This window comes from Meleagris gallopavo, chromosome 2 (genome assembly GCF_905368555.1).
Source record: "Meleagris gallopavo chromosome 2, MGAL_WU_HG_1.1, whole genome shotgun sequence".
NCBI classification, from domain to species: domain Eukaryota; kingdom Metazoa; phylum Chordata; class Aves; order Galliformes; family Phasianidae; genus Meleagris; species Meleagris gallopavo.
In genome coordinates this window covers 31,714,008-31,738,328 of record NC_139405.1, presented here as the reverse complement: position 1 = coordinate 31,738,328, position 24,321 = coordinate 31,714,008, and the positions used below count along the sequence as shown (strand labels likewise).

General features: G+C 35.3%; 1 protein-coding gene across 1 annotated transcript in view; it reads left to right on the top strand.

Moving 5' to 3' along the window:
- CRIM1 (cysteine rich transmembrane BMP regulator 1) overlaps positions 1-24,321 on the top strand; it is a 164,440-nt gene that overhangs the window by 82,562 nt on the left and 57,557 nt on the right. Inside the window, exons 4-5 of the mRNA XM_085219560.1 lie at positions 3,773-3,893; positions 22,807-22,928. Coding sequence (XP_085075686.1) covers positions 3,773-3,893; positions 22,807-22,928 — 243 coding nt within the window. The remainder of the gene's footprint in view (positions 1-3,772; positions 3,894-22,806; positions 22,929-24,321) is intronic.

Genomic DNA, 24,321 nt, shown 5'->3' with positions numbered 1-24,321 from the left:
TATGACACTGCTTTTCAGTTTACAGTGACATTTGAATTTGGAGTCTTCTACTGAGAATTACACTTGTAAATATAGTATGGTAATTGTGTTACTGAAAGGAAGATAGGAAGTGGCTGCCTTAACATTAAATGCTTGTATAAAAATGAAAATTTTTGTTTCAAAATGTGCCAATTTTTCTGCAATACAATAATCACAGTGATCAGAGGCATTAGTATATAATTAAAATGAAGTAGTATATTAGTAATACCTGTCTATAACCTCCAGATTAACTTGACATAGATATTCTTACCAAGTGTTGCACCGAGCATTTCATAACAGTTATGTTATCTGCTGCCTGCAATCTTTTTTGTTTTGATGTTCCTCCAGTGCTCATTTCTGAGATGACACTGATCTGGTGTCATAAGCAACCTACTTTCCCTAACCCCCAGCTGCCCCTCCCCTGACACAGCTCCATGCCGTTCCCTCGGGCCCTGTCGCTGTCACACAGAGCAGAGCTCAGCGCTGCCCCTCCGCTCCCTGTGAGGAGCTGCAGCCGCCATCAGGCCTCCCCTCAGCTCCTCTGATCTGGGCTGAACAAATCAAGGTTTTGAAGAAACCAATGATTACTTATCATCTCTAGCATCAATTCATGGCATGGGAATTACTCCAACTGAAATGACCTTTTTTTTCCTGGTACCTAATCTTCATTTAAACACTTGCAATTGTGAATCAGATGTTACCATTTTGCATCTTTCTTCAGAGAATTTAACATTCTGAGTAGTCAAGGCTTGATGGAAAGTCAGCAATAAATTTTAATAAGTAGTGTTAGATGATGCATAGGGATCTAAGTTGTGCTCCACCTTGATACAGCTTCAGCATTGAAAATTGTGTCTGGAATTTTTACAGGCTTGCATGAAGGAGAAGAGTCAGAAAAATCAAGTTTTATAGATAGTAGAAAGTATAGTTATATAATGTCATTCTTTATTGCTTTCAGAAATAGTACACGGTTGTTGCTCAATTGGGTTTTTTTAGATGCTTTCTTAGAAGGTGATTTTGAAAGGACTTAGAAGATGAGTTTGGAAAAAGACTTATGAAAATCAATTGGAAAAGTCTCAGATACTTTTCTAACAGAGCTGGAGAAATGGCTAATAAGTTGGCAGTGATGGTAAGAAAGAAAGCAATTAGAACTACTCAGTAAAAATAAGTAAAAGCAGCAGGCTTGTATTGGGAAGTATATGTGACAGTAAAGTTAATGAAGTCATTGAGTCAGTGAGACAACTGGTCTAGAAGTCTGGGAATATTATCTTTTCAGTTGTGTTTAGCATGTTCTAAGGTGTGAAGAAGTGTAAAAAGGATGATGGATTGTAGAAGAGAGATGAGAACAAATTAAATTATAAACAATAATGTATGAGCATATTTCAGGATCCTGATTTTTTTTTTTCAGGAAGAGTGTAGGGGATGAAGGAGGTGTGAAGGGCTTTTGTGGTTTTTGTTTTTCCTCCTCCTTTTGAAAGAGAAAATGTAATGTAATTAACATTACCAAATGTAGTTAGTCTGTATTATGTTATTAATGAGGGAGGAGTTTAAGTGCATCCTGATCTGAAAGCATAGGGTGTTGTGTGATGATTCTTGACTGTTGTAGAAGTTGACTTAGTACTCTTGGAAAAGAACTTCAGGAGACTTTCACTTCTGGGAAAACCAAACCAAAAAACTATCAAAAAGCACAAAGCCTTCCCTGTGCTGAACTAGTGTTGCACCGCAGGTGCAAATACTACCTTGTTTTTCGGCCTTTAGACGTGCAGGTAGTTATTTGGATCTCATCTCTGTACTATGTATGTTATTCTTAGAGAAGCTAGTACAGTATGTAAAGGTGAAACTTTATGTAATTGTGTTAATATATTTTACTAGAAAGTTATTTTCTCCTAGTATTTATAGTTTTATGGTTGGAGAACCCAGGGTTTGTAATTTACAGAGGTGGTTGCACAGTGCTAGAGGAGAGGCATGGTTTGCAGTCATGATAGGGTTTCTGCTACATTCTTATATGAAAAAAATAAAAGTAACTAATAAGAGTTACAAATTCAATGCACAAATTGAAGATTCATAAACATTGAGTGCAACTTCAGTAATAGGAAATTTCAACATGTATGAGTTCTTACAGTGATGTATTAATCAAACTAGATGTCTAAAGCTTAATGTTTCTAGTAAAGACAATTTTATTTAAACAGGATTTATAATTCTATTAGCATTCTAACCCGAAACTTGTTCATGAAATGTACACTTTAGATAGTTGCTGGAGCCAATGTAAGACCTGAAAACAAAACTAGTATTTCAGTGGTAAATGGTTACTGTCTCATTTTTTAGAATGATAATGCAGCTAATCTGGGGAAAACTTTTTAAGTAATAAAAAAATATAAAGATATGTAGAAGTATATAAAGATTATAGATTGTTCTGTTACCTTACATTATTTTCAGCATGCTGGAAAGTTAAGCTAAATACTTTTTGAATTTTGAGAAACCAATCTAAATCTGAGATTAGCAGGTACTTTTTTTTTTTTTTTTTTTTCCCCTGCTTCTAATCTCTTACCTCTCTTGTCCTCTGTCATGTGAGGAAAGACTGACAGAACTGGAAATGCTTAGCCTGCAAAGGAGAGAACTCAGTGGAAGTCTCACTGATGCAAGCAATGGTCCTGAGCAGCCTGGTCTAGGTGACCATGTTAGAGCAGGGTAGTTAAACCAGCTGAACTTCAGAGGTTCTTTCCATCCTCAACCGCTCCATGATTAGCTTAATAATGTAATAAGAGATATTTCCTAGCCTGGAGAGAATGTTGAGATGACATATGAGTGTGGATTGTAAAATTCCAAGAGTGATGGATAAGTTCACTATAAATCCGTTGTTCACCAAATCCTACTAATCCTAACAGGAATTAGAGAGAATTCTGGTACTAGCAAGGTCTATGTAAAATAATAGTGAATGGTGGGATCTTGCTACCACAGGAGATTACGGAGCAACTATTTCCAGAAAAAAAGAATTAGACAAGTTGATGCACAACAGGTACATAGTTGTGTATGAGAGTTTGAGGAGAATATCCGAACGATTTTGGAGGCTCGTGGAAGAGGAAGGACTGCCATAAGTGATGTCCCTAACTAACATCTCTCTTTGCCACCACTGGAGATAATTGGTTAGACAGACCAGTACTTTGACATAGCATGGTATTTTTCTTTATTCTGAGGAATTCTTCATCTTGTCAATGTAGATAAATCTAATAATCTGCATTTCTGTTTCACTATATATAAATAACTAAACAACACAAGAATAAGCCTTAAAAATGAAGTGTGCATGTGCAGACACAAATCCAGTGAATCTTTTTTATTTATCTATTTCCTATAATAAAGGAATTTTACTCTTTAAAAAGATTTTAACAAGGAAAGAAATGAAACAATATTATTTTTAATTGTTTCTAAAACTGTGGGAAAAAATACATTCTTAAAAATCAAGTATATTTTTTGTAATGAACATTATTCACTAATTTAATGATTACTTGAGGTTGCCTGTACAACTTTTATAATTTTCTTAGTAAGTGATACTAGTTGATAACTGAGTCCATAATTTTAAAGCAAATATTGAAGAGGATGAAAACCTTTTTTCCAGTGTTACCATCAAGCATGCAGTCAATAGATTCATCTTCTGATTTAAATTTGAAGGCTGATGCATAACTGATTGCTTAAGGTGAATTAATTTACCAAAAATTTTAAAGCATGAGTAAAAGAAATTTCTTCTCCCCTTCTTCCTTAGTGTTCAGTGTGGACTGCAGCACAGTGGAATGCCCTCCTGTTCAGCAAGTGGTTTGCCCACTGGATAGCTATGAAACCCAAGTCAGGCTGACGGCTGATGGCTGCTGTACTCTGCCTACAAGGTTTGTGTCTGGATGGTTGAGTATTCTTTTTTTCATTTATTTTTTAATTTTCCAATTCAAGTAATATAGATGCAAGATAACAATGCATATCTCAAAGGCAATAGAAGGTAATACAGGACAGAATATATATGCAGTAGGTTAAAAGAATGTCAGGCTGATAGAAATATTAAATCCATCTTTCTCAAGCAGAAGATTCTTCAGTGCAAATGCATCAAAGTTTACTAAATTTCTTTGATTAAGTGAGTTTCCAGTGTATTCAATTTGTTTTACAAAATAAATCATTTTGAGAAATGTCTTTGAAGTTATGGCAAATCTGACAGAGAAAATCTTACCTAGTTAAAGAAAATAAGGTATTTTTTCACTGTAATATGCTGAAAGATGATGACTGTCTGGAACCATAGGGAAAAAGAAATTTCAGATACTCATTTCATCTTATTTCAGTCTATTAAGTAAGTGTAATTTACTACATTTCAGGAAAATAAGACAATTTTGAGTTACATTCTTTTTTTCAAAGTTCTGCACCACTGTTTCAACTTCTCTTTTTGCAAGAGGCTTCCTCAAACCTGATCGAGTATTATGCCCAATAAGTATCTATTCAAGCAAAAAAGTACCTTTACTGAAAATATTTTACACGATACAGAAATTATTTCTTTTAGATATGAGACTAGCAGGATTTTTTTGTATGAAGGTCTTTCACACTGTAGTGATCTGCCACACATCCAGCCACTTGTGAAACTGAAGTAGTGATAAACTTGTGAGTTCAAAAAGAAGCAAATAGCAAAGGCTGTGTAATCATAGAATCACAGAATGGCCTGGGTTGAAAAGGACCACAATGATCATCTAGTTTCACTCCCCCCTGCCATTTGCAGGGTCACCAGCCACCAGACCAGGCTGCCCAGAGCCACATCCAGCCTGGCCTTGATTGCCTCCAGGGATGGGGCATCCACAACCTCCTTGGAAAACCTGTTCCGGTGCTTCATTGCCTTCTGAGTGAAAAACTTCCTCCTAATATCTAACCTAAACGTCCCTGTCTTAGTTTGAAACCATTACCCCCTTGTCCTATCACTATCCACTCATGTAAACAGCCATTCCCCCTCCTGTTTATATGCTCCCTTCAAGTACTGGAAGGCCACAACGGGGTCTCCTTGGAGCCTTTTCTTCTCCAAGCTAAACAATCCCAGTTCCCAAACCTTTCCTCACAGGAGAGGTGCTCCAGCCCTCTGATCATCTTAGTGGCCCTCCTCTTGACCCGCTCCAAGAGTTCCACACCTTTCTTGTGCTGGGGGTCCCAGGTCTGGATGCAGTACTGCAGATGGGGCCTCACAAGAGAGATCTTTACCACTGGGTACCCTTTGTGTACATGTTTAATATAGGAATTGGAATAATTGGAAACTGTTGTTTACATGAAATATGAGGACAGTGATAAATTTTTACTTTCAAATTTGTTTCAACTTCCTTGACTAAAAACTCTAGATAGGCCAATTAGGTTTCATTTAAAAAAAAAAAAGGAATTGAGTTTTATATTTCTGCAATGTGCTGTACTGGTAAAAGTTGTGGGTTTTTTATTGTTGAGTTTTATTGTTGATGGGTTTTTTTGTTGTTCTTTTTTTGTGTGTGGGAAATGAAAAATAATCCACTTTCATCTTTTTATATAATAGTTTAAGCATTCCTTCTGTTAGCGAACGCAGAATACTGAAAAAGTCAAACTTCATTTGCTTCAGAAAAATGATCATTTAAAAATATTTTCTATTCTCACATATGAGAACCGATCTTATATAAAACATCTTAAGCAAACAATTCTTTCTTTGAAATAATCTTTTTTTTCTTTCTTTGATAATATTTAAAAATATAGCCAGTTGTTTTGTTATGTGTAAAATGTAACTAACGTCTGAAATGTACTTGCATGTGTGCATAGTAACAAAGTGATGAAAAGAGTGTTTCCATCTCCTGCATACAAAGACCCCAAGCAGGCTCAGATTGTGTGAATTCTTAGATAATTCTGAATCACACTGAAACCACTTGAAAATCGGATTGCTATGCATTTTGGGGATCGGAGTTTAACAGGATCAGGGCTGTGATAGATGTGTACTGAGCTCCTGGAGTCTTATGATCGGATCAGAATTTCTAAGCATGTTTTTGTGTTAATATTTGTATAAAGCTGCAGAAAAACATAGTTGGAATAACTTGTCTGGATCTTCAGGCAAGTTGAAACATTTGCAAGAGTCTTGTACTTTTCCATTAATTTTAATTTTGTGGCTCAGACTATGTTCCTTTATACAGTTGTAACACAGCTTAATATATTTTTGGATTGTGCTAATGACAAATTTGTTTAATTAATTAAACCAAAGCAATGGCTCACTTTTTAGCAGAGGAAGTGGGAAGGGAAGGTCAGCCAAATCTGACAGTGCTAAGACCATCTCAGATGCATTAGTTATTGCGTGCCTGATGGTAATTAATTATTTAGAATCACTATGGCACCATCTTCCTTAAAAAGCGCAGCAGTGGTCATACATGTATTGGATATAAGGGAATTACTTAAAGTGGGGGGAATAAAGGAACATGGGGGACATGGGAATAACCCAAAAAGAGATATTAGATAAAGGCTAGAAGAGATGCATGGGTATGAAAAATGAAAGGGCAGAAAGGAAAACTATGGTCAGCTACTTTGAGCACGAAAATCAAACTATATGAAGTTAGACTGGAAACTGGTAGGATGTGAGGAAACATTGGAACTTTATGTTTGAAGTTCAGATCTTAATGTCCCATGAGGCTTTCATATCAAAACTTAGAAGTCAACCAGAGTTGAGGTCTATGGATGAGTGACTCTATACTTGGAAAGGAGAAGTTTTCTTTAATTTAAGAATTCCTTAATAAACACATTGAAATATTAACAACACATTGACTGTGATTAAGTTTAGAACTGCCTAAATCTATGTCACTTTGTCATCATTAAACTCAGAATTAGAACTATATGCTTTTCTGTCATTAAACTATTTTTATTACAATTATTGACTATTTCAAGAAATGAAAATTCTCATTTTCTGCTACTAAAATACTGGCTTAACAGCAGAAGTGAAAAGCAGTGAGTATCATGGTAAGGAGCAAATGGCTGCATGCCATTTACTTGGTTAACAGCTGACAATTTCACATACAGCAGGAGCAGATAGATGTATGCTTGTCCTTGACTCATTTTTAATATGCAGTATTGTTGTATCCCCTTTCCCAAACAACTTGAAGATAAATATTTCCTGTTCCTTTCTCAGATTTTGGGCATGAATTAGTCACAATGAGTCAGTGTCACAGTCCTTTATCTCCTTAGATGAACTCTTAAAACATGCATGGCTTGAATATCTTGCTGATTGCATGGCTTACTTTACTTCTCTTTGAGAAGAGAGAAGCCATCCAATAGGATGTTCGCTAAATCCCAGTAAGAAGATTGCTTGACCTACTTATTTTAAAAGTTCACACCAGAAACCCAAATATTTTCTAGATTAGAAAAGACTTCAGTAATAATTGGTATGTTTGTCCAACAAAATCTCAAGTAGTGTGCCTTGTGTCTGAGTTTTAGCTTTAAAATGCTGTTTCAAGATTTTGGTAGGAGAACAAAAGAAAGAACAAATGTAAATGAAACACAAGAGGAGCAAATTACAGACAAACGTTAAAAGAGTGAGCTATTAAATTAATGAAACAGGAATACAAGACATAAAGATTAATTAGTTCGTATTTCAGATAGAAGTGAAGAATGGCTTTTGACAGTTACCATTACTTTCTTGCAAAATTGGAGTCTGAAAGGCTTCAGCTTGAGGGATGGGTGAATCAAGATTTTTTTTATTCAGATCAATTCACCATCACTTAGTTACAGATGGTTGCATGGCGTTGCAAATGCAAAACTTTCAATTGGATAGAGTGGTGTGGAGGAGTAGCACTATGGGCTTATTGTTTAGAAGTAAACCTCTGAAAGAGTTTCTTCAATGAATTAGTCATAGATTTTTTTTTTCCTGTTTGAATAGCCTTTGCCCTGTTGGTTTTACTTTATATGCAGTTGCAATGTCTCAATCTGTGGCTGCTTTGAATGGCAATTCCAGAGATTGTTCTGCAGTATCATGAAAAATGATGAAGTTTATTTGAAAAGCAAAAGTGTTAGTTCTCTGGGTAATATGCTAAAATGTTGATTTTTACATTGTAGTGACCTACTAAGCTCTTTTAGGGGACAGTTTACATGTGTGTTTTGTTTTTCTTCTGCATTAAGCTATAATTAGAAAAGAAACAAACAAAAAAAATCCATCAGCACTATACCTTACAAGAGTATGCAACCTGAAATATTTCTTAAAATGATTCTGAAATGTATGCTTTGAAAACAAGAATATTCTCTATTTAATACAATTTAGGGTGATATCCTACAGTATTTGTCAACAGATAATGAAATTGTTTGAAAGAGATCAATGAAATTGATCCCTGCCACTGTAATTTAACAAATCGCATTTTTCTTACACAGTACCCGTCAATTATATTTATGTGCAAAAAAAAAAAAAAAAAAAAAAATTCAATTTTATTATATATACACTAGTGTGGAATTTCTAAATTATTGCCATGAAGAGCCAATTCAAACTTTCCATTTAAGTTTTCAAGCATTTAACTATATGCTTTTTTTTTACATAGTAAGAAGTAGCAATAAAATGTGTTAATGAGTTAATACTCAAACTACATATTGATAAAAAGCATTAGACACTGTAATTAGACTAAATTAGACTAAAAATCATAGAAGGAATATCTGCATTTTATGTTGAACATTAATGTCTGAACATTAAATACTTGATAAATGATGCATCTCAAAGCAAATTTTCTGTATTCTTTGTTGTATTATTTGGATCACACTTGAAATCTTTTTCTGAAGTATTTTGATCTCATAAGTTTAGATATTAAAACATGTTGATTTAAAACAGAATGCAATTTTTACTGCAGATATCAGATGACATATTTCGAACTTATCTTGATAAAGAGATGGAAACTACAGTTTAGTCAGATTCTTGAGTACCTGAAGTTTAGGAAGAAGAATGATACTTTCATGTAGCAGCTAACCATTTATTTGCGATCGCGGTAGAGATGTGGTGAGAAATTCCTTGCAACATAGTGACGGATTCTGCTTTCGCAGCTAAGCTGCTGGCTCCAATGAGTCAAGAAGGTTTACCCGTTCAGAGGCTGCCAGTATCTTAGAAGACGCATTGGCCACCCGTTCAGCCCCAGTTGCAGTTTTGCATGTCCGCAATCACTCAGAGGTTCCGGGGTTTTTTACGATGGGCAATGCAGTAGCTGATAAGGCTGCGGGTACAGCAGTCTTTACGTAAGGTCAGAGCTGCGCATGATCTTCATGCTACCTTTCACATAGGCGCGCGGGCTTTGGCACGAACCTGTTCTATTCCCTTGTCAGCAGCTCGTGATGTAGTCCAGACATGCCCGCACTGCAATTCTGCTCCAACTATTGGTGTAGGAGTCAACCCACGCAGTCTAGGGCCATTGCAGATCTGGCAGACAGACTTCACATGGGAACCTCATATGGCCCCTCGCTTGTGGCTCTCGGCTGCCTGTGGACTCAGCTTCCACCATGATTGCGGCTACCCAGCATGCAAAGGCCAATTCGTCCGTGGCACAGAGCCATTGGACTGCTTTGATAGCTGCTATTGGGTTACCCAGCCAGATAAAGACAGACAATGGGTCTTGCTTCACTTCAAAATCGACCCAGGAGTGGTTGACAGCTTGGGGAATATCCCACTCCACAGGGATTCCCAGTAACTCCCAGGGGCAGGCAATTGTGGAACGTGCCAATCGCCTCCTCAAGGAAAAGATATGCGTCCCTGGGGAGTCGGAGGGGTACCGGGAGAGAATTCTGATCAAGAGACAAGCAGAAATCCTAGCTAAGATTATTTACAAGTTGAGTCACTTCAAACGGGGAGAAAGAAATTGGACTCCAGTACAGAAATACTGGCAACCCAAAATCCTGACGGAAGGACCTCCGATAAAGATAAGAATAGAAAGTGGACAATGGGAAAGGGGATGGTCAATATTGGTTTGGGGCAGGGATTTCGTTGCCGTTAGGCATCAGGAAACAGGGAAGGTTGTTTGGGTTCCATCAAGAAAGATGCAGCCAGATACTAGCATAAACTGATTGGATCATGAGCCCTCCCATTTGCAGGTTTGGCTCCTCAGGAGGCCCAGAATACAGACAGGATCGAGGAAAGAACAAGAGAAGGAGTCACTTCTGAAGACCTCACTCGTTGAGGAAAAGTGTCCTTAATAGCGCCGGTTAAGAATGTAATGCTTTCTCTTTTGCTTTTTGCTCTTAGTACTCTTAAGGCTTGAAACATTTGTCTTAATACTGAATAGAACATTTGTCATCTTCGAAATTCATCCCAATGGGACACTTGAAACAGTGCTTATATACACTGGGAAAGGGTGTGTTTGTATGAGGACCTCTTATAATTCCATACTCATAGATAATATTGCTGTAGGTACCAGTAATCACTCAAATCTCTGTGTCTGTAACTTTACTAGTATTGTAGGATGTGACTTTAATTAGCCCAATTTGAATTACCTAAGAATGTAGTGTATCACCCTCTGTATGATCTACGTTAGAGCGATTAGGTGGTAAGCGAATAACGTGCTGTAACGGGGCAAGGCTTTACTGAGCATGGGGAGGGGGAGATGTTGTAGTAGGCGTTAACGAGGAGTTGGGATGTGACGGGATAGGACCTCCCCTGCTCTGCTGTGTGGGTCATCACGCGTGCTTAAGGGGCGTAGACGAAGCACGTAGGATATATAAATCACTGCTTAGTCACAATAAACGCCATTTGCAGCATCCTCATATTGGTGTCAGTGCTGTTATGGTCCTAGCGAGGGGAGATCTCTAGCCCCCGGCACACCAGACCTTGAGAACGGGGTACATAACCAGATTATCATATCTGAAGTAAAATTGCTTTTAAAGGCATACAGAGTAGCAAAGAGCATAAAATTACAAAGTCACATTCAACTTTGATTTATTAAAGTAAGGAAACAGTCATTTGTATCTGTCTTATATTAATATATTTAAAAAAAATAATAATATGCCATACTTACAGCAATTCTGATGACAACATTAAGGAATAGTAGCAATTTATATCACAGTTTCTGAGTTTTGTATGCCATCACAGGACTATTTGCCTTTGATTCTCAAGGAAGAAATTAACAAATTTATTATTTGTAGCCTTTCATTTCTAATAGAACTTGACTATCTTTGGCAGAACATACGTACCACTGGAGAAATTTGTCATTAGCACTTCTGTTGTTCTTTTTTAGAAAGCTTGTAGATATCAGTCAAGTCAACTATGCTGTTCTTTCTTTTTAGTGAAATCAGATGGGATTTGTGGCAGCTGTTTCTACAAAAAGCTTGTCATTTAGATTTAAATCTATGAATTTGTTACCTTTCTAGATTACTTTGCCCAATAAGCAGTTGCTTTTAAGTTACTTTATCCCCTTTTATGACACCGAGCCCTGCTGTCATAGTGTCAGCTATGGCGTCTGCAATGGTCCCTGCATTAGACCTACCAGCTGATGGTATTTATTCTGTTTCTTGTTACACTGATGTCTCAGGAATCTTAGAGGCAGCTAGAAATAAGGCAGCACAGTCTTTTTCTTATTTTATGGTAGCATACGAGTCTAAGTAGGAATTATGTAGTTGTAAGTTTTCTTTTGAGCTATTACTTGCATTTAGTTTATATTTTAGGGTACCAGATATGGTTGGTTCAACAGTGTTTTTCTTTTGATAGCAACTGAAGAGTCCCCAGTCATCTGTGCATCTATCTCATTCAGCATGAGGCGTTAGTTCAGACAGATCTTTTCAGTCTTGCTCTTGATCATAACATGATTCTTTCATGTTTGTATATATTCTTTTCTTAGGTCTTCCTACCTTTGGAAGATCTTAATTTTATTTTATATATATACCCAAATATATATATACCCAAATATATATATATATATTCAGTACAGGATTCAAAGCCTTTTTAGAGAACATTGAAGAGTTCTCAAGAGATGTAACATTTTATCTCACTCTTCCCCCAGAACCAGTCATCTCTTAGCAATTTTTGTTGGTACAGAGTTTTCTCTTGTATTTGTTTTGGAATTTTTAGATCCTTCTCCCCCACCCTTCAAGAAATATTGTCCAAAAGAAAATGGTTATGGTTTCCAGTTTTTGTAAAGGAAAGTTCAGCTGGAACTGGTAAGGCAAAAAAGAAATCCAAGTATCTATATTTTCTTGAGATTTCTATTCAGGAATTGACTTCTGAGAAACCTTTGTATCTGGATTTGAGGTCTCAAAAATCCATGTTAAGGAGCTGCAGAACCTTTGCCATGCCTAAACGGAACACCATGATTTTCATAATGTGTGCAAATAGATGTTTAGGCATTTTTATGTGATTTAGTCTTTCAATGGCAAATATCTTTCCTAGGAAAACCATTTTTTCTCATTCAGGCCTGTTAAATGAGGTGTTACTCAGTTCAGAATGCTGACTGCGCTGTACTGAAAATCCACAAAGAACAAGAATTAAAGTAGGACATGTGATCTTTATAGATGACCAATCTTTCATGTTCATTTTGGTCTCTCAGGAGATGTAGTGAATTGCTATTCCAAAGACGGAGCAAACTCCTCCTTTCCTTACTATAGCTGCCTCAGCAATTCCTAGATGTTCTCAGTGTGATGGTTATTGTAGCCCTGGCATCCAGCCTCACGGTGTGGGTTGTTTTGGAAAGTAGCCATATTTTCCTGAAGTCTGTAAATGAGAAAAAGATGATAAATACTTTTTTTTTAAAGACTTATCAATAAAACTTAAACAGAAGCTCTTGAGACAACGGGGGAAAAAATGTTCAGGGATCATAATGGCTAGCTTCTAAGTCAAAAATTTCCAAACGTTTTCATAAGAATTATAGGATGAGTCTTCTGCAGAGGAAGCTGTAAGACACTGTAAATATAGTGTTCATTGCCTGCCTCTTAGAAAATCAGCATTTTGCACCTGTCTTGGACGCATTATAAATGCACATTCCACACTCCTTTCAATCAACTCCAAGGAAGCACTGAAATGCAAAACTTTTCAAGAATAAAATACCTAAAGGGAAGTGCATATTTGTCTTAAGGGAAGAGCTAATAAAAAAACCACAGCATTTTCACAGGAGAAAGAAGTGCTGATGATAGTTATACAAGCATCTTTTTTTTTTTTCTACAGAAAAGTATATCAACTATTTCATCTGACCATTTGCTCTGCTAGTAGTATATTTTCATCTTCATTGTTAAATTTGAGAAGAAATTTTAGCCCAGATAGATAAAACTAAGAGTTGCTTTAATTTGCTTTCAGATGCTACACTGTTGTTTAGTGCCTGGAAGCAGAATGAGATTATGATATCTATAGAATTGAGTTTTGTTTTGTATTCTTGACAAAGCAGTAGTCTTTCATCTCTGTCAACTTCCAGTAAACAAGCTGGCAGGCAGTCTTTTTCTGTTACAAATATTACTTTTAAATGGTCAGTCTAAGGATTAGCATACACCTTAATCACACTGACTACTGCTCCTCATCCTAACCACTTTCCATTCTCACCATTGCTTCTACTTACTCAGCTAATTAATTTATCTGGTAGTTGACTATGTGATCTAATTCAGAAAAGTTACTGACATGAACAGGCAAATTTGTATTTATAACACAAGGATGAATGGCTTTGACAATTGTCCTCAAATTCACAACTTGTATGCCCAGGGAGATCCATATTCATAATAAAGTAATAGAAATATCAGTTGGATGTTTGTTGTTCAGAAGGTATGTAGGAGAACTCCCCAGCAGTTTGCCAACAATCGTCAGAGCATATTACATCACCGTTACTTAGGTTATATCAAAAGAATTTGAAAATCTGTTTTCTCTGGTAAATAACAGGGAATGTTGTGTTAGACTTCAAAAGACACAAATTACTGTTGTAAACATTAATTTTCTAAGGAGGTAAACTGAGTAAAATTGTAAAAAAGTTGTGAATGCTTTTAAAATGATTTGTCTACTACTCTGAAATTTCAGTGGTGGATTTTCAAGAAACTTATTTCTAAAAAAAGGTTTCTAAAAAAAAAAATTTTTTTCTTTTGTTAAATACATTATTCCCACTGCATGGAAAAGATATGATGTGGTCCTGGAGTAATCTTCTGGCTTCATTTTAAATTTAGTTCATAATGGAATAAATTCAGAAGCTTAATGATCATCCATATATTTGGGAAGTCATATTTGCTCCTTTTGGATGGAAGTGAATTTACTAGAGAGAATGGCAGCAGGCATGATCACAGTATGGAACAGCTTCCAAAACAGTTTCTTACTCAATGTATACTTAAACTTGTAGAGAATTATGTTCTGGGATATGCAAAAAGTATTTAATACTGAGAAGGGCATGGAGAAGCTAAATATGTAATTATTACTTTTTCTCTCAAAGAAAAAATAGGGGATCTCAAAAGCTTAAAAAAAAAAAAAGTGTCTGTTTTGTTTTGTCTGCTTATCTGTAGTCTCTGATGGCTTTGTTTTAGGGATGCCTGTTCTTTCCCAGATATATTGAATAGAATCATAGGATCATTTGATTTCAAAAGGATCTTTAAAGGTTATCTAGTCCAACTCCTGTGTAATGAACAGGGACACCTACAGCCACATCAGGGTGCTCAGAGCCCTGGCCAGCCTGACCTTGAGCGTCTCCAGGGACAGGGCATCCATAAACCACTATCTGCTTGAACATGGGAAAGGAATATTAAATAATAAACTTAAATGTCAAAGTCCTGATGTTTGAGAGTATAGACTGTCTCTGTAGACATTGTAGCTGGCATCTCAGCGTACTTTGGGATGAGCTCTGCAGGCACAGTTCCAGCTCCTCCTGGGTGTTTTCAGAATGTACCCAGATGTGGATTTCATGCTACGTTGATGAAGAATTGCTTAATGATGCCCTGGAAAAAATGTTGTAGTGACTCCTGCCACTCCTTTTTCTGAGCTTTTCATCTTAACTTCATACAACAAACCAGTGAGCTCAAATAGTTTGAGACAGAATTTTTTTGCTAGATGATTCTTTGGTCTGACCTGTTACAGGTGTTCAGTTGTACGTTGGTTTGAGAAAGAATTGAGAGCCTTTTAAGTGATATTTATTCTTTTATGACTTAAATAGTGGAATGATTTTTCACTGTTATTCTGCTAAACCCCATAGAGCAAAGAGGAGAAATCATCTCAGGACAACAGTGTGCTTAGGAATGGGTAACATTGAGTTTTTGGGTTTTTATTCTCTTAAATGAGGAAAAAAAATATATGACTAGGAGAGTTTGGAGTTATGTTTCCTAATATGTTCTATAAAGTGCAATTGTACCTTAAAGAAGCACTTCTATTTTGGTAAAGCAGTGCATGCTTGGAATTAATAAGAATGTTTTTCCTCAATTGATCTAGTTCCAGATTCTGGTAATTTATACCATTATTAAATGGAAAATGAACAAATCTTTTTAAATCTTGACCCGTAACTTAGAAGTAAATAAATAATAAAATTTTGGGAAAGACAAGCCCAAGGTGAGTTTAAAAATAGCCCTCTAGTTCTCTTAAAAATTAACAATCTTTTGTGTCATTGTTCTGGGTTGTTCATTTTAAGATCCTGGTAGCTTAGTTCCAGGGAAATCTATTATACAGAAGAATAAACTTACCTGCTATTAAAATTTCATGAGCAGTTTGGAATTGGGCCATAATTCATTTCTAGCAATGAGAAAGCACTCTTTACCAGTCTTATTTTTTTCTTCACATTCGATGTTTACTTTTACAGTAATTACGTAAAATTGTTTGTCCACTGGAATGCTTGCATAAAGAAAAAGGGGTTCTGCATGTCTTTTTTTTTTTTTTTTGTTAACATGAAAGTTGGGAGTTATAGGAATACTGAAGGTAGCACAGTGAATTAGTTACAAAACTATGATTTGTAATATTAATTTCTGACTTGCAGTCATTAGGGACCGTGCTCCATCTGTATGTGCATTGCATACTATAATTCCTCATCAAAAGTAGTGCAAGAAGAAGATAAAGTAATACTTGTAATACATTTAATTGTCATTTGTATAACACTTTAACTCATTATCTTTGGTTTTTAATAGTTATTTTCATAATATTATGAAAGTTAAGGCTGATAAACCTAAGGAAAGAGTAGCTGATGTACCTAGTGGTAAAAAACAAAACAAAAAAAAAAAAAAAAGACATTTGCAAGAGAGAAAAATGTCATCTGCTAAGGCGAATGCAGGATTAGACTGATTTATGTTGTGTTTTATTAATGTTCAGATGAGTTCTGAAGAATCTGTACTTATATCAGTGTACAGTAGCCAGTAGCTATATGTCTAATGGTTTCATTTGACCGTTCTCTTTTTCCTTCTCATCTGTCTGGAAAACAGACCAGTTAATATTAACCAAAGGATGAAACTGAGTCATCATCTTTGGGTTTGAGCAAAGCTTGGAAAGATGGTAGTCTCTTTGATGTGAATGATGATTTTACAGCTTTCCTCTCCCTAGCATCTGTTCACTTCCTAGCAGTAATCATATAGAGAAGATGCATGAAAGCAGATCCTTTTTGCAACTTTAATTTAAAGCTATGTAATCAGCTTTTGTAATATTCAAATATTTCGTGTCTACGAAGACAATTAGACTCATGGAAAAATTCACTATTATATTGGATATCTATAATACAGTTGAATCTATGTGTATATCCAGAATTCTAGAAAGGAATTCCTACTTGGGAGCATGCTAGTTTTGTTTTTTAGATAAGTAAATCCCTTGAAAACTTAGAATAGGAAGAACTTCCATATCAGACATTTAGTTCATATCTAAATGATAGAAAATTTTTGAGCATTTGGGAATAGTCCAATAATAAGTGTCATATGCTCCTTCTACAGTTCATCCGCAGGTTTATTAGAGATCTCCAAATAAAATACTATCTAGAAATAAAAAATATAAATAAATATTAAAATTAAAAGCTATCTAGAAAAAGGGACTATTTTCGTTACTGATGTGTTTAGTCTTGTCTTTAAAACTGAAATGCAAACTGTATAAAGCAATGACTGAACTTGTTGGCTAAAATTCTCCATTGCGTGTCTGAAGATTAAAAAAATTCTAGCTGAAGCCACTGGATGGAGGTGGCCAAATGTCGGTATTTTTGCCTGTAGTATCACTTCTTTTGTGGAGTTAAACTTTTCTAAAGCTAGCATTTGGTTGATTTGTTAAGCTGTAACTTCATGTCTTTCCTCCTTGACTCATGTCATGACTCCAAGTGTAATAATACGGATAAAATCCTTTGCTGATTTCATGAGATGGCCATGTTAATATTTCCTTTTGCTGCACATCATCTCTTATGCCCTATACTTAACATTAGGGAGGGTGTTGTGTTTAATCTCTTTCTCCTGCCACCAATTAATCGTGCTTTGATAATGCTGAGAGTTCTCTTTGAATCTTGCCTCCTTTACAGTATCTTTCAGTTGTTTGTATTATTGACAGATCTGTGGTAATTTTCTCCAGTACCTTTAGCTAACGTAAGTGCTAATTATGGTAACATAAATTGTACTAGAGTCCTGCAGGGAAGAAAAAAGAAGAGGCTTTTGTGATAAGATCTGCACAGGAATGTGATGTATGCTTCAGGAATGCTTTTCTCAAGTACCACTTGATTTTCTCCAGTATCAGACTTAATTTTGTTTTGATCCTTAAAATAAATATCCCACTCCCAACCTTTACTCCCATTCCAACCTCCCCATTCACTGGTATTATGTCTTTTTTTTTTTTTTTTTTTTTCAAGTGCCTGTTCTTATTTTCATAGCCATTATGCCTTATGCTTGGTAGGATCTCTTTGATCCTACCATCAAAACAGCTTTTTGAGGCTAGTAAGCCCTTCTCTCTTTTCTGTTTAGTAACAGAAGTAAATGAACCGAGATAATTAGGTTTCAAATAAAAATTGTCATTTACAAATACCTCATTTTTCTTTTTCATTTTTAAAATTCTGGTGACAAAAAAAAAAGAAAAATAATGTTAGAAATGAAGAAAAAAAGAAAAAAAAAAAAGCAAATAACCAAACAAAATAACAAGTGACAAAATTATTTCTGCTGAAAGAACTTCAAAAACTGAAGGAAATTCAAATGAAAAAAAATTGATTATTTGTATTACTGAAGCTGGTCTTTTTCTATCTGCAAAACATTAATGAACACAGTTGGATTTTGAGAGTAGTCTTTATTTACTGAAATTAGTCCTTTATATGCTCTTCATTTGCTGAAATTACTTTTGCTCAGCTTTTGAAATTTCTAGGGTGGTTTTTTTTTTTTTCTTTTTTAACTTGAAGGACTGGAGAAATTTCCTTTGTACCAGTTGAATTGATTCTATTTTTTCAGTTTTCCCATCAAAATTCAGTACCTTTGACTTCTGAGCTACGCTCTGGTTCCTTCCTGGATATTCTGCCACCTTTTCAGGTTGTGCTCTGTGATCTCTCTTGGATGATTGTTTGACTCACTTTTTTTCTCTTTCTGGGCTCTTATTAGTAGACTGTATTCTCTTGTAGGACTGTTCTTACTTACTAAAAGGACATATTCCTCCTTGTTGACATCTCCTGTTAGGGTATGTGCTGCTGTATTGAGGAGTGTGTTTGCTTAGAGCCTTTGCTTTAATAAGGTATTTGACAGTGAGATACTAAATGTCATCTTCTTGGATGGTATGGATGAGGGGGGATGATTTAAACTAGAGAAGATTTGGATTAGATGTCAGGGTGGAGTGGTGAGAGAGTGACAAAGTGCTGGAACAGGCTGCCCAGAGAGACTGTGGATGCTCCATCCCTGGAGGTATTCAAAGCCAGGTTGGGTGGGGCCTGGGCAGTCTGATCTTGTACTTGATCTAGAATTGGCAACCTGCTTGTTGCAGGGAGGTTGGAGCTTAATGATCTTTGATGTCCCTACCAACTCAAGCCATTCTGTGATTCTATTATTCTATTCTGTGCTGAGAGACAAAACAACATGTAAAGTTATCATCTCTTTTGGAAGCTGTCCTTAAAGAAACTTATGCTGTGTGTGTATTCCTTAGACAATTTATGACTATAGAAAGAGGAGCTCAGAGGCAACATTGTGCCTTACAAATCAGCAGCCTGAACTTCTGAATTTCATAGAAATTACTTCGTGAGGGATCGCAGCCACTGTCAACAGACTTTTCACAGTCTGGCCTACTAAATTTCCTCCAAACCTAATGCTCAATAACTAGGCTAAGATACAACTCTGCACATGGATAGCTGCATGTGATGAAGCCAAAACTGGAATAAAACTTCCATCTGTCTTCTCTAAAAGACTTCAGAAAAGAAAAATAAAAATCTAGTGGTATAAAGCTGATTTTGCTCTCTTATTAAGAACTGTATCACTTATTCAAAATTTCCAGATGTTATTGTTCTGGCAGTGCTTCAACTGTGCTCAGCTACCAGAATTCCTTGGGTTTCTTCTTGAAAGACTTCTGTCTCCAAAACAATGTTTTCTATGCTAATAGCCTGGAAGATGGTCAAAGATTTTCCTAGCAGTGCTAGTAAAAGAATGCAGAGTATTTAAAAATCTATCTGAGACTATTTGCTGCTTTGACATTCTCCCATGAATGGATTTTCTTTATCCAAATGGGAAGTCAACTTACAAAACTTTGGAGGGTAGTGTCTTCTTTGATTAGACTATTGCGACCTTTTTTGCTGTTTTTGAATGAATATGCTAAGCTTTCATTATTCTCAGTGGGAGGGATTCATTTCTGCAGAAAGGAACATTGACTCCCAACAATCTTCTAAACATCTTTTTGGCTCATGTTTTAGAAGATTGTCTACTGTAAGCTATTTGTTGGTTTTGTTTTTGTTTGTGTGTGTTTTTAGACTGTTTATCGTTAAAAGTAGTTGACTGAGAAGGTGGGAGAACAAAAGAAGCTATGAGCTATTAACCTAACCACTTCATATTCTCCCAGAAATCATGTCATTCATGATAACATGTGAGAGAAAGGACAGGAGCCCAAGTCACAGGACTTGAAAAGTCAAGATCCACAGCTGTATTTCCATTATGTCTGCCATTTTCTCTGCTGATGTGAATTTTAATTATTTTGATTTGCATATTTTCCGAGAGGTTGTTTGTATGTTTAATATAGGATGGTTGAAGTGAAATGCAGTATTTTTATTTAAGCCTTTAAAATCGCTTTGATTTTGTCTGTACTTCTTTATTTTTAAAGATTTTTTTTCTTCTTCAGGAAAATGTAGGCACTTATTTCAGAGCTTTTTCGTTTGCTGTTGATTGTTTTTTCTGTCTCAATTAGTATATTCTCTTTATTGAGGTGGGGAAAAGTGAGATATTAGTACAGATTTCTGTAAGATTACTTATATATCTTTGTGTGCTGTTAGTTTTTTCCTTTGTTTTGGCCAAAGGGTATTATACATGGCCTTATATTAGTACTCTTGGGTAGAAGATCTGCTTTTATTTGTAGAATGGCAAAAACGAGGGATAAATGTTGGTTTATTTTCTTTGAAGGGACCTCTCTGCCTTTTGTACATCCCACATCTTTTCCTTCATTTCTGCTTTTTACCATCCCAACTTTATCCCCTCATTGTCAAGCTGAAGAAGAAAGGGGCTGACTAATCTTAAATGTAAACTGCTGTCACAAATCCTTCAGGTTTTTTTAATTCCATGCAGTACAAATGGTATTGCTTTTTTTTTCCCTCTCATCCCTGAAGGCAAACGGCATATAGTAAAGAAAAAAGTTAATTTCCTTTCCATCTCTCCCTTTTTCTTTTGTATTTGCAAGTAAGGTAAGGAAAAAAATAATTGTTCAAATCAAAGATATGATAAATAAAACTTAAATTTCTGTAGCCTGACTTTTTTTGTTCTAGTTCATTGTCCTTTGCTGTTAAGACAAGTGTAGCGCTATCAAAATTTCTGAAAAACATCTTAAAGCTGTCAGTATACCTTAGGAAGTACGTGCATGGAGTATTATATTGCACATAAACAAAAGGACTGGAGGGAATGGCCTCAAGTTGTGCCAGGGTGATTCAGATTGAACATTAGGGAAAATTTCTTCTCCAAAAGAGTGATCATGTGCTTGAATGGGCTGCCCAATGAGGTGGTTGAGTCACCATCCCTGGAGGTGTTCAAGAAACATTTAGATGTACTAAGGGAAATGGTTTAATGGGGAAATAGTAGTGGTAGGTGGGTGGCTGGATTGGATGATCTTGGAAGTCTTTTCCAGCCCTTGTGATTCTATGATTCTGTGATTCTACTTCTCTTTATTTGGACATATTTAATGACTGGATAATTATTTATGTGATGAATTTGTGAAATGAATTGTGAAATATGGTGTAATAATACTATTTTTTCAAGGAGTCTTTTATCCCCTTACACTAACACATTGTTATAGTAGAATATTTTAAAACTCATTTCAGGTATTACAATAAAAGTCCTGAGAGATTACTTGACCTAGCTTTTATTTCTACTTGGAAATTTCCTTTCATTGATACCTTAGAATGAAGAGTAATATATTTTTCTAATGCCAGTGAAGTTAAAGGAAGAACTGTTAAAACTTTCTCTATTGGGAGGTGTCTTTTCCTCTTTCATTGAACCCTGCTTGAAAGAGGAGAACCAAATTTCTTCTTTTTTAAGATTAAAATCGAGCAAGGTTGTTTTTTTTTGGTAAAAAAACCAATAATGTTTCTTACTAAAAAGTGTTTTAAATTCAGAATTGTCTTGGAATACTTGATGTATTTGAAGTAGTAATACATAGAGTTCTTATTTTCATTTCTTTAACTTACAATTAAAGGATTTTCTGCTGAATTCTTTTTTCCTTTTGAAGCTCATGTATTTGTAGAATGCTAAATTAATCTACACTTTTTAATTACAAATTTTGTCATCTGCAATTAAAAAATTTAAGTTCTATACTGTGACGTTGCTTGGCTATGATATTTGCATATTTCTCTTTGTTTGTTGTGTCTCCTACTTTTATTGACTCATTGTCAGTAGTATGCCCAGTGTTTGGGGCAAGGACTCTGTTAAATGTAAACTCAGTGCACATCTTAAGTCACTGACTTTTAAACATTTACGGTAAACATAAAATAGAGAGTCAAACAAATGAGACAACTGTTAACACATTTTATGTCCTCCAGTTCTTTAAGATATTTTCTTAATTCAGGAAATATTATTTTCAAGTAGAAAATGTTTTTTAAATGATCCAATCAACTAACAACAATATTTAAATATTTACTCTTCTGCAGATAAAGGAAGCACCATGAAAAAAAAAAAAAACCCTGCAATTATTTTCATTTGGCTTAGATGTAATGATTCTCCATGATATCTTCCTCTCCTTAATTATTCATTATATAGAATACAATAATACTGTAATACAGCTGTAATGCAGTTTCCTAATGAGAGGACAGTTTCTTCTGATGAGGTACAGTTACTGCTTATTAGCATTTCATCAATTTCAGTTTTTCACAGAATAAAAGGAGAAGCACATGTTTTCAAATTAAAGAATTTAGCAATTTTTAAACAATCTGGAAAAATATTCAACTAAAGTTTTGATGTTGTACTATACGACCTTTTTTGTTTCTTTGCTGGACAAGCAAAGTTCAGATAGTTATAACATCAAAAAAAACCAAACCCAAAACACAACAACAACAAAAAGCCACCCTCCCTTCTCTCCCTCTCACCAAATGCACTTTGTGTTGATAAATGATCTTGGTCACTGTACTAATAAAAGATGATTCTAAAATATGAATATACTGAGACTGAAGCTTATTCTACATCTTTTCATTTTCCCTTTCCTTATTCTTCCCACTTATGTGTGAATTTATTCATTGACAGGGTTTTCTTACTTTTCTTTGGTTTCAGATGCGAGTGTCTCTCTGGTTTATGTGGTTTCCCCATGTGCGAGGCAGGCTCCGTTCCTCAAATAGTCTCGCGTGGAGATGGAACACCTGGCAAGTGCTGTGATGTCTTTGAGTGTGTCAATGGTACGTGAAGTTTTCTCTTGTACCTGGAGAGGAGGATTTTGTGTCTGTGGGAGAATCTGGGTATATGGGTATTCATACTATATTGTCAAGATTTGAGAGACATTACTTTCTTTGACTTCATTCAGGAGGAAGTAACTGGAAGTTTAATTGAAGGTATATGGTGGGAAAATGTCATTTGTAAGTTGTGTCATGTTTCTGTAATTCCTAGAGCATTTTTTTCTGTGTAAACCCAAGGAGTTCGAATTTTAGTGAAAAGCTCCATCACTGTGTGTTTTCCAGGTGCTCTTTTGTCAGTTACAAGCACTACAGTCCTTTTAAAAGCGTTGGTTTGGTTTTTTATTTGCTAAGAATTGAATCACCTTCTAGCAGTGTTGTAAGGAAGAGCTGTTTAGACTGTTGGGTTCCCTCTAAAAAAACACTTTAAATAAACACAATGAGTTTTAGCACTTCCAAGTGTAAAACACTTGGAAATTGCAATTCAATATAGGAGTAGTCTGATTTTTTATTTTTCTTTTTTTTACCTTCCAGATGGAAATATTTAGAAAAAAATTATTTAAAAAACTTAAATTTGTTAAGCACATTTATTATTTTTGATTTGTTATGCAAATCTCAGGATTTGCAAGTCTTCCAAGTGAGTTGGAAGAGACAGATATTCAGCTGTTGGAGAAAAAGATTCTCGAAAGGCTGCATGCTCAGATAATTTCTGAGCATGAAAAAATTACATGTTGGTTAAATATTTACTTACTTATTCTATGTTCTTAAATATTTATTAAGCATTATTTAACATTGTACCATTGTGTATTTATGACGTTCTTAAAACTATTTTTGCATTCTTTACTGCATATGCACATAAATATGTACGTATCTAATATAGATTCTTCTCTAGGAGAATGTTTGTGATGTTTACACATAAGAATATTCTAAATACTCACATGATGGTTTGAAAATAACCTGCACTACTTTATAGTTTGGGATTTTGTAAGGGCATTTTAGAATGGTCAAGTTCATCATGTATCAGGGAGAAATAATGCAAGACACACCTCTCAGACAGTGATGTCCTGAAAGATGGACACTGACAATAACTTACTGGATAAATGTCTAGTACTGCAAAAAAAAAAAAGATTGTTTTTATATATATAATTTATGAAAGCATAAACTTAGTATATATGTGTCAAATAAAATCTCTACCCTTTTGTTAATTTGAAAGGAAAAGGAAGTGGAATGTTGCTTAAGAGTCTGAAAGTTGAACACTAATATATGGTTCTGACTTTCAGAAGGATCTTGAAATAGCAGTAAGTACAGAATAGATGCCTTAGATATCAGGGACAGATGGAGAGAATATATTACAATGATAGGCTTAGATCAATTTCTTCATTTAAAAAAAAAAAAATGC